This window comes from Cyphomyrmex costatus, unplaced genomic scaffold (genome assembly GCF_001594065.2).
Source record: "Cyphomyrmex costatus isolate MS0001 unplaced genomic scaffold, Ccosl1.0 scaffold8, whole genome shotgun sequence".
Taxonomy (NCBI): domain Eukaryota; kingdom Metazoa; phylum Arthropoda; class Insecta; order Hymenoptera; family Formicidae; genus Cyphomyrmex; species Cyphomyrmex costatus.
Window position 1 is genome coordinate 867817 of NW_017280375.1, and position 11049 is coordinate 878865.

Here is an 11049-nt window from a genome sequence, read left to right on the forward strand (position 1 = left end):
ATCTATGAAATCTAGTTTTACATTGAGAATATATTATGATACGGTCTGAATAAGTCCAAATTCAAATGTAGAGGGATGCGCTTTTCGAATTTTACATTGATCGGTTTACTCGAAGAATAGTTACGAATAAACATAATTTATTTTTATTATTTATTAGGTTTAATATTGTATAGAGTAGAGAATTGTAAAAAATTATATGTTCAATATACATGTTACTTAGTATTGTATAAATGAAAAAAAGAAGTAAATTTTCAGTATAATTTAGAGAAAATATCGATTACTGGAGCGTTCTGTACGTATTAAAGATAGGCGTATATTTTGCGAATAACACTGATAAGCGAGCTATTAATTATTTATGTTAGAAGGAACTATAGACGTTACAATTTCTTATCGAACGAACAACACCAATCGTAATTTCTAATCTCGCTTCTGATTGACCGAATTAACTCTTTTATGTTCTATTTATTTAAGAATGTTTTTCTACGACGTGTTACATCGTGATGTGTTATATCGAATAAAATAGCTACCATAATCATTATCAATCATTTACCAAACTCTCGAATTGATCAAGACCTTTGTACACAAAATCAAATTATTCGCGTGTTCAACAATATAATAAGTGTAAAGCATTTCGATTAAAAAACTGCAAAAGCAATTATAAGACAATAACTTATTTTAACTTTGCGTTAAATAAAAATAACAAAAGATAATAAAACGGTATAAAATGTTCTGTCTTTTATGAATAAGAAAATACTATTTTACTGCGTGGACGCTGAAAATTGATATGTCCTCATATACGCATTACGTAAGGAAGAATCCGTAACTGAGAATTCTCATCTATTCAGTGATGCACAATGTTATAAAGGCACAATATTATAAAGAGGTTCATCGTAATACAGGAAACTGTAAGCAAAGATTGATGGAATGTAAAGAAAGAGACACAGCCTTAGAATTTTCAATTCGGTTTGCATAAACGACAGTTACGGATAATCCATCGTTACCTTCGAGTCGCGCTTATCACGTTAACGAGACAGTTTATGTAAAGTAGAACGGAATTACGGTAACGCGAACACCTAGTCCTCCATTACGTATCTAACTAAAATAAAGGTTATAAACCGCATAAACTGTCCGCGAGTCCGCCTCTTATCTCTTTTTCTTTCCTTTTTTCTTTATTATTTATTGGTTTATTTATAATATTTTTTAATACTATAAGTGTAATTTAGTAACGAATTTATTTAGAATTGTACATGTTATTAAAAGATTAATATTTGAAATGTTTTATCACTTTGTCCAACAATTGGTGTATCAAAATGTTTACTATTAACTGATACGTTTATCTTACATTACATATTATATATCTTTGCATTCTATTTTCAAGCAAAATTTTAAAAAAGAGAAGAAAAAGAAAGATGAATGGACGTTAAAAAATCATATTTTCGTCTATGTCGAGAACAGTTTCTGTTCTGATGGTACGATCAAGATTACTGTCGATATATTCGCGATCATGCTAAAGTGGGTGCATTACTGCCCGTTGCCGAGGGATCGCACGGTCGCTCCTTCGGACGCAAAGATGATTGTTTCGAGCGAGACTACGAAAGACGAAAAAGACGAAGAAAGAATATTTGAAAGAAGAAAATACGGTGCTGACACGGTGCGAAATACGCGAAATACGAAAACCGCCACACTGGATGCCATCATGAAGAGATGCTTCCGGTTTGGGGTAAGGAGCAAAGGAAGTCGGACTTGACAGTCGGCTACACACGGCGTTCACGAGCTTCTTCTTCTTATGTATAATTCGCGGTCGTATTCTCTTCCTATTTTATTTATACCTTGAAATCCGTTAGTGTATAATTACATTTCTCCCCGATTCAAGTTGATTTCTTATATTATCTCAACTAAAACGAAGAAACGAATTATGAGATTATCTAGATGTGATATCCTTGTTTGCGAATATTTCTCTTGACATGACTTTATTGGGCATGTAAAAAGATAGATAGCCATATATGAGAAAAACTAACTTACCAATATTTGGGGCATCAAAATGAGATCCTTAATGTCTCTAATTATTGCAGATATTGTCATGCAAGACTTTGAGAATAATGCAATCACAAATATTGGAATAGAATTACTTTCCTCTCTCTATCTTATTTCTTTTATTTTCTTTCATTATCTTATTGGTAACACCAAAAGACATAAGCATATCAGAATATCAACAATTTTTACGAGGGATTGCATTTCACCGTTGAAATTGTAAAGAAACGTTGCATCAATTTTTGAACATTTCTTTTAAAAAAAATATTATTTTTAGTGTGGGGTTTTTCATAAAGAATTTTATTCAAAAAGATATTAATTTTTTTATTCTAATTACCCAATATGTCATAAAATTGGGTCAATACAGTTTAGTAAACAGAGCTATTTATTGTCGCACCCATTATTCCATCAAAAGAATTTACAATTTATTGTTGAAACGTTAATAAATAATGGATGCCTCATTGTATTGATTTTTAATAAAATGGAGGATACATTAAAAAAAGTTATTTGTCGAAAAGGAGATAGATAATTGTTAACCAGAATTGTGTGTGTGATTGATCAACATGGTTAGCAGAACTAGTCTTTATCGTAATATCAATTTTTACGGATTCGAGATTATATGATTACGAGCCACACATGATACATCGGAAGCATCGCTAACATGCGTTTCATGGTTCGCAGGGTTCAGATCCGAGGGTAGCGACCTGCAGAGGAAAACTACAGAACAAGCGAAGTAAACTCAATCAAGAGATCAACAAGGAGCTACGGTTACGAGCGGGCGCTGAGAATCTCTTTAAGTAAGCCGCGTAATTTATTATTATTTTATTAATTAATGTATAATACAATCATTTTATTAATCAATATAAAATATACATAATTTTTATGCATTTTATATGTATAATCTATGAATAATATAATCTATGGATAATTTTATTATTTTTTTACAATATCCTTTTTATATTCATTCATCCTATACTCGTTTTTTATTAACATTTTACTGCTAGTTTAGGCCCTACAGAAATAAACGTGACATCTTTATGACATGAAATTTGTATAAATGACACATATAAGAAGAGCAGTTTTTAATTATTTATGTCTCAATATTATAATGGTCAATCTCATTGTAATTACACAAACGTGTCAAAGTCTTCTAGTACAATATATAGTTTCAATTTTAAGAAATTCTGTTTTTTTAATTGAGTGTACTATCTTATGTATCTACATTTATTTTAGTTCTTATTAATTACATTATAGGGCAACGACTAACAGAAAATTGAAAGAGACCGTCGCATTGGAGTTAAGCTTTGTCAACTCAAATCTGCAGTTGTTAAAGGAACAGCTTGCCGAGTTGAACAGTTCAGTGGAACTGTATCAGAATGTCGATGGGTAAATTCGAAGAAAATTATGACTTTTATGATATGTGATGATGAAAATATAGCATATTAAACGGTATTGTTTTTCAGCGCTGAACCTATTATGCCGATGATACCATTAGGACTCAAAGAGACCAAAGACATCGATTTTCGAGATCCATTCAAAGTAAGTCTCGAATTAATGCGGTCATCAATTTGCGAAGTCATTGTTATATTTATGTGCTTTTTTTTATTCGTTCGTTTATTCGAGAGGTGGTACTTCTAAATTGTCCTCGAAATCTTCGAGATTCTTCTTCTCTTTCTTCTGTGTTTGTTTCGCGGAGTCTCCGATTATCTTCAGAAAATTGTGAACGTCCGTGGGTGGACCAATCTCGAGAAAAGCTCGTCGAGAAGTTACCTGTGGGCGAACTGTGATCACCTTCGTTTTAGATTCGTCAGATGTTTTCTTTCTTGTCGATTCATCTTTCCTGATGATTGTTGTACACGGAGTCAATCGGGCCATAGAAATCACTAAATTGCCAGTGATCGTATTCCGTTGAACGTTGCTTTTGTTAACCGATACTTCGCAGGGCAAAGTCAACTGCAGAATCTTTCCTTTTATAGTGACTCGCGCGTAAGTCGGATTTATGTCGACGTCAATGTAAGAGGTGTCCAAATGTCTTCATATATAAAAAAAAGCGCAATAATGATACGATTAGTACATGTTTATAAATATGTTAATATACATTAATAATATACGTTTAATAAATTTTGAGAATCTTCAAAATTTCTGGCAGATAGAAATAATCGCTATTCTAAGCGATTAGATATATTAGAAATTGATTGATTGCATTCATCATTAGTTAATATGTATACCAGTTTTTTTGTATTTTCTCAAACAAAACATTTTGATCGAGGAAGATTGGTACAATATAAGAATTTATGCTGTATCTAGAATTAATAAATTAATAATTTTTTTCTTTTTTAGTGATTGAGATAGATAGATGTTTAATAACTAATTCAAGAAAAATTTGTATTAACATATTTTTATAAATTTTAGTTTTATATTCTAAAATATAAATATTTTGTATGTAAAGTATTTTATATTTGATATATTTGAGTAATCTCGAATTTTTTTTGTTCTTATATATACATGTTTAAGATAATTGTAAATGTAACAATTTTTCTCAACTTATTGTCAGTAACAACTTGCCTTACAGATAGAGTTTACTTGCAGTTTTACTGACGGAAAGTTTTAGTTTTAAATATTTAAAAAACATTATAATGTAAAGTAAAAAAATAGTCTATTTAGTTAAAGATATATTAGATCAATACTTAGATATTCATTGATTTAAATATATTAGTTCATAAAAAGATTCTAATAAAAAATTGTAACAAACAGTTCTAGGTTTCTATCATGTGATTGTATTAATTAATGATTACTTGTAAACGTAAACTTCGAGAATAACAAAATCGGGATCGTTTTCATCGTTTAATCTAAATGGCACCTTCGCCTGATTTAGATTATATGCTCTTCCGTTTGGAGCGAATAACTTCAGCACAGGTTTTAAATGATTGCTCTTATTCGAACTATGCTTCTTTTCTTGTTTTTTTATAAATTGTTTAGCGATGGCTACTCTATCTTCGGGCGTATGATAACTAGACTGCTTCCAGAAACGTTCATCCTCTAACTCTTCATTCTGCTCTGTGTTTGTATTCTCGCTTTTCTCGTTCTTTGTGTATTTCGTTAGTTCCTCTGTAATATTCTAAGGAAGATAATTATACGCTCATCTTTGCATTTTTCATGTGTAAATGAATCTATGACATAACTGTTTACAGATGTTTAACAGACTGCAGATAATTCAAAATACGCTTATGCAGATATACATATACATATATAGTTTAACTAAAAAAATATCAGCATTATTTGTACATATAATGGGTGATTTTTTGGAAAATCAACATGACATCTTCCCGTATAGTTTTCGATATTGTTTATACTCCGCAAAAGTATTTTTTAGGAAAATATAACGACTCATATTTTTTTTAAACAATCCATTTAACCGTGGTACTAATTGCAATTCTTCGACATTTTAAAAACATCAATTTTATTGGTTTTTTTTTACCTCACAGTAAATATTTTTAAAACTATTACGTAACAGGTTCTTACGTAAAAAATTCTCTACTTTTCACAATAAAAGTAATCTTGATTGATTTAAATTTTATAAAAGCAGTAAAAATCATAAATTAAAAAAAACACTGTTTTTTTCTGATCTAGGCATTTATATTAAAGTAAATATTTTTTTAGAAAACTGACAATTTTTTTACATAAGAAACCGCTTTATTTAAATTGGCAATTTAATTCAGTTGCAATAAAATAATTTAGTAAATCAAGAGTAGTAAAAAAATTTATGACATACCTGTGTTAAATGTTATTTGTTACAAAATTAATATTTGGTCACATATTCTTGTATAGAATTTTTAATTATTTTGCTATTTTGATTTAAAGGGATGCTGCAGCCGTTTGTATATTTATGTGTTTGCATATGAAAAATTTTTGAAACGCTTAGAAGACTTATACAAATGGCAAACGTTTTCTGAATACTTTACAAACGCTGCATCAAATGGTTAATTTAACCCAAATTGTATCTTAATTAAAAAATTGCATGATCAACATAATAATACGCATTTATGTATGTCAAAAAAAATTTACCATTTGATTGATTGTTTTTTTGATTTCATGTTCAGCATTACGACGAGCTCGTTGAGCTGTTCTAGTTTTCTCGTAATGCCGATAGCTCTCAATAACATCATCTCGCGCTCGCGAATAGATTTGTAATGCCTTGATACGTTCTGATCTTTCAACCTCCTGCATATCCAACTCTTGCAATTGCGGTAAAGTTGCCACGATATATTGTCTATAGTATTCGTAATCCATGCACGGATTTCCCATTAAAATCAGATGCTCTAAATGCTCGTTGTACCTATATATGTAAAACATGAAACACACAGTTTAGAGAGAGAATCAAAAGGGATTTATAATTCTATTATAAATAATTCTATTATAATACCTGAGACTTTTTACACTTTGTAAATTTCCAATAAAATTAAGAGTGAGGTCTAACTTCTTTAAATTCTCTAAACCTCCCAGGTTCTCAATAACCTCGATGTTATTCAGAGCCAGATTTAAATATTCCAGCCTTTTCAACATATTCAGATTCTCTATCTTCGATATGAGGTTATTTTGCAATAGAAGGATCTTGAGATTTCTGCAGTGTATGTCTATCAGTTGAATTTTATCAATATTCTCCTGATGTAAAGCTATTTCTTCCAACGTCGATATTTCGCCTTCATTGTGCTCCGAACGTTTCCGTATTAATTCGAGAGTAATTTTTGTCATTTTGATCTTGCGTTAGTTTTTAACTTTATAATGAGAATCACGGGAGAAAATCACAAATGTCGTGAATAGAAATATCCAAGCATGCATTAACCACGAAAACTTCGTAGTTGCTATGAAGATATCGATTTAATATTGTCAGTCATATTTTCTGATTCCACGTGCTACATGCACATGTCACGTCCAAATAATCTTTTATTTTCTTATAGGACTTTATCTTGGAGCATTATAGCGAAGATGGGGAAAACTATGAAGAAGCTATAGCTGACTTGATGGAAACTAGACAGGTAAATAAATAACACATATTTTTCCTCGTAATAATTTCCATAAAATTTACAAAAAATATTCAATTTTTTATCTTTCTTCCATGTTTATAATGTTTTTATCTTTCTTGTTTACATTTGAGAAATGTTCTCTGGAAAACTTTGCATAGATTATGTCCAATTTTTTTGTTATAAAGTATTTTGTATCATAATTTTCGATAATTTGATTATTCGAGAGATATAAATATATATACTTAATTTAATTTAATATAAAAAGAAATAATATAATACGAATTTAGGCCGATAAAAATATAAATATAATTAAATATAAAATTTTTTATATTTAGTCGAAACAAGGTCTTAATACTTAAATATTTTTTGTGTGAATTTATATACCTACATACCTAATTTTACATATTACGCGCCAAAATCTTTTTTGATTTTGAAACTCCAAAACTAGATTAGTAACCACTTTAATAATTTTACAACCAGTTAAAAAATTTTTTTATAGTAATAAGCATCTTTATAAGATTATTGATAGTCAAATGATAATCTAAATAATCAATAAGAATCTTAAAATCTGCAAATAAGTGATATTATGGTTCCACTAACGTTTCAAGATCGAAAGATTTTGGCGCGCAATGTGCGCAAAAAATATATAAGCACTAAGATCATGTTTTGACCGATTATAAAGAAAACCGTTATATAAATAAATATTTTATAATTTTATATTATTTTATATTCGCAGGCTACAAGGACACCGACCAGAGATTCAGCAGGCATCGCGTTACTCCTGCGTTATTATAATCAGCTGTATTTCATAGAGAGACGTTTCTTTCCGCCTGATAGAAGCCTTGGCATCTATTTTGAATGGTTTGATTCGTTGACAGGAGTACCGAGTTGCCAACGAACGGTCGCCTTCGAGAAGGCGTCCATTCTTTTTAATGCCGGCGCACTTTATACACAACTGGCTGCCAAGCAGGATCGTCTGACCGCTCGAGGACTCGATCAAGCAGTCGATGCTTTTCTCAGAGCGGCTGGTACCTTTCGGTATATCCATGAGAATTTCACAAATGCACCGAGTATGGATCTGGGCCCAGATATGTTAGAGATGCTGGTACAGTTGATGCTTGTAAGTTCTTGTTTTAATCTTATAATTATTTAATATTTATTTTTATAGTTCAAATAAAAATAATTACTTATTCTTGCAAGGCCACCTTTATATTCAAATGTAACTAGTCTTTGAAACGGCACTGCTCATAATTAATAGTCCTTTAATATTTTTTAATATTATGTATTACATAACTCATCGACTCGCGTAAAGATACGGTGCGGTCTCGCACTTCGCGTTCACTTGGCGCGGAACACTACCGCGTCTCTTGATATACTATTAACGATTAATTCATTTTGCATTTTTACATTTTAGGCTCAGGCAAGAGAATGTCTCTTTGAAAAGCTGGAGCTTCAATCGAAAGATAGCAGAAACGTCGATGTTTGTTTAGATCTTGCTCAAGAGGCAGCTCAGGTAAAAAAAATAAAACCTTTTCACAATTTTTCTGCAATTATCGATGTAATAAGTACAAGTGAATCATGAAGATGATTTAATCCAGGTTGCAGCGATATACAATGATGTTCACGGATTGATATCACGTGAGCCAGTTCGTGACTATGTTCCAGAGACGTGGATCTCGTTGATACTGGTGAAGCGCGAACACCATCTTGCCCTCGCTCACAAGCATATCGCTGTTGGTCTGCTGGACAGACCAATCGCTGAATTTCGCGTGGAAACAAGGCTCACATTAGAACATATCCAAAAGAGCGACGGAAAAACTCAATTGGACGCAACTATTCCCAGAGATGACAACGAAAGGAAATTATTGGGTACGTTTACACGAAATTTGTTTTATATTGATATGATTATTTAATATTAACAAATAATATTTTTACTTTACTAATTCTTTCAATTTTTATTATATTCTTCTATTATATTCTCAGTAAGGAACGTACAGAATAGAATTTTTTATTGTAGGCAAAGCACATCTCAGAGAAGCTCTAGTTTTGCATGACGAGAGTCAACGACTCCAGAGAATGTGCCGCGAGCTGAAAGGAAAACAAGCTCTAGCAAGGGTTCTAAAGAAAGCTCAAGAAGCAACGCTTGAAAGCTATAATAGGTTTGGTAATGAGGACGATTTTCGAGAACTTTTGGATCCACCGGATATTATCGGTATGACTTCGTAAGAAACCTATAAATCAAAACATAATTAATTTTGTCTCCTTCATTTCGATGAAAATAAATCATAATATCAAAATGCATATACTTTTATTCTGCTATTTTCTGTTTGCAAATGTAGCCTCAACAAAATTTCAACTTAGTATCACTCACCCCGATTTTGGACAACACGGAGTGGATGATCTTTTCAAATCTTTGGGACCTGTAGCGATATTTTCTGCTAAACGACATTGGACCGCACCGCGATTGGTACAGCTTCAAAGAGGCCCTGATGGCGAAGGTTTCGGATTTAGTGTTCGCGGTGATGCTCCGGTGATAGTAGCAGCCGTTGATCACAATTCGCTAGCGGATGTAAGAATTAAAATAATACATAAGGGTATTACCCCAATACGACAACGGTTATAAAATTATATGACAAAATCTTGTATAAAATTTGTAATTTGCAATTATATTTACAATGCGAATATATTTACAAAATATATGCAGAAACTCTGATCTTTTTTAAAATACAACCGTTTACTGAATTAATTTCGATATAGTATTTCAGCAAAATATTAACAATATGACGAATCATCACCATATTTATCCAATTAAATTTAGAATTAAATTACCCAATAATTGGAAAAAATATTTTAATTGTACTTCAAAAAGATAAATGTGCTTATAAAAATGTACAGTTATTTTTAAATTATAAATGTAGAATATATTGCAATATAAAGTATAATACATTTAGCACTAAATTTAGTTTCAGCAACAAAATTTAAACTACTTTTAAAATGCATATATGAGTTAGCATTCCTTCTGGAAGTGTTTGTCGAGTATTTAAAAATAATCGGTTAACGTGTCCTGATTTGTTTAAAAAAGCCATTATTATGATTACAAATAATAATATTAATGATAATAAAACTTTTTTTTTATTCTAGTTGGGTGGAATGAAGGAAAGTGATTTCATAGTTGGCATCGGCGACAAAGATGTCAAATGGGCGTCCCACGAGCAAGTCGTGCGGATGATAAAACAATGCGGTGACTTTATAAATTTGAAATTAGTCACCCCAATGGATAGAAATTATCTAAAGGTAAATAATAAAATTTATTACTAATAATTACTAAATATTCTAACAAAAATGTAATGTAATACGTTAATTATAATAAGAATACTGTAAACAATATGGGATAAGGTCACCTAAAAGTATGTTAAAGAAGTATGCATTAAACTTTACTTACTAAATGAGAATGAATTGAAATGTATTGAAATTTTATCTATCCAAATGCGAATTTGCAATCAAACTCCGAATTCTTATACATATTGTACATACAAAATTATGTAGCATGAGAGAAGAAGAACGTACTTTTAGGCAGTTTTATTTTTATCCTATGTAGTAATATCATAGAGATTAGGTAATTGAAATTAATTAGTTTTAATAATAAATTTTTCTATTTGTGTATTTTTACATTTTTTTTTCTTATTAAAAATAATAATAATTATTAAAATATTTCTTTGATATAAATAATCTATCAATGTAAAAGTACGCGACGATAGAAACTAATAATTTTAGAAACCAGGAAAACCCAACAACCATCACGATAAAGGCAGCGTCTCGGCAAGCAGCTCTTCTGGAGTTTCTTCCGGTCAACCGAGCCCAGCGGGATCCGTTACTACGGCGCACGTAGTCAGAAGACTTCCATGGAATCCATTTAAAAAATCCGGTATTCAACGCGAGAACAGAGATCTAACCTTCGACAATGTTATTCTTAGATGATTACCGAATTAGAGAC

The 11049-nt window shown here is 30.9% G+C and overlaps 1 protein-coding gene across 1 annotated transcript; it reads left to right on the top strand.

The window, feature by feature from the left end:
• Positions 1-1482: 1482 nt before the first annotated feature.
• Positions 1483-11049, top strand: Rhp (GTP-Rho-binding protein rhophilin). Its single transcript, XM_018549219.1, has 12 exons — positions 1483-1720; positions 2713-2828; positions 3286-3417; positions 3495-3570; positions 6990-7067; positions 7792-8175; positions 8470-8568; positions 8654-8924; positions 9073-9267; positions 9395-9624; positions 10197-10349; positions 10830-11049. Exons 1-12 carry the CDS (start codon positions 1505-1507, stop codon positions 11031-11033), a joined length of 2154 nt encoding a protein of 717 aa, XP_018404721.1. The 5' UTR covers positions 1483-1504; the 3' UTR covers positions 11034-11049.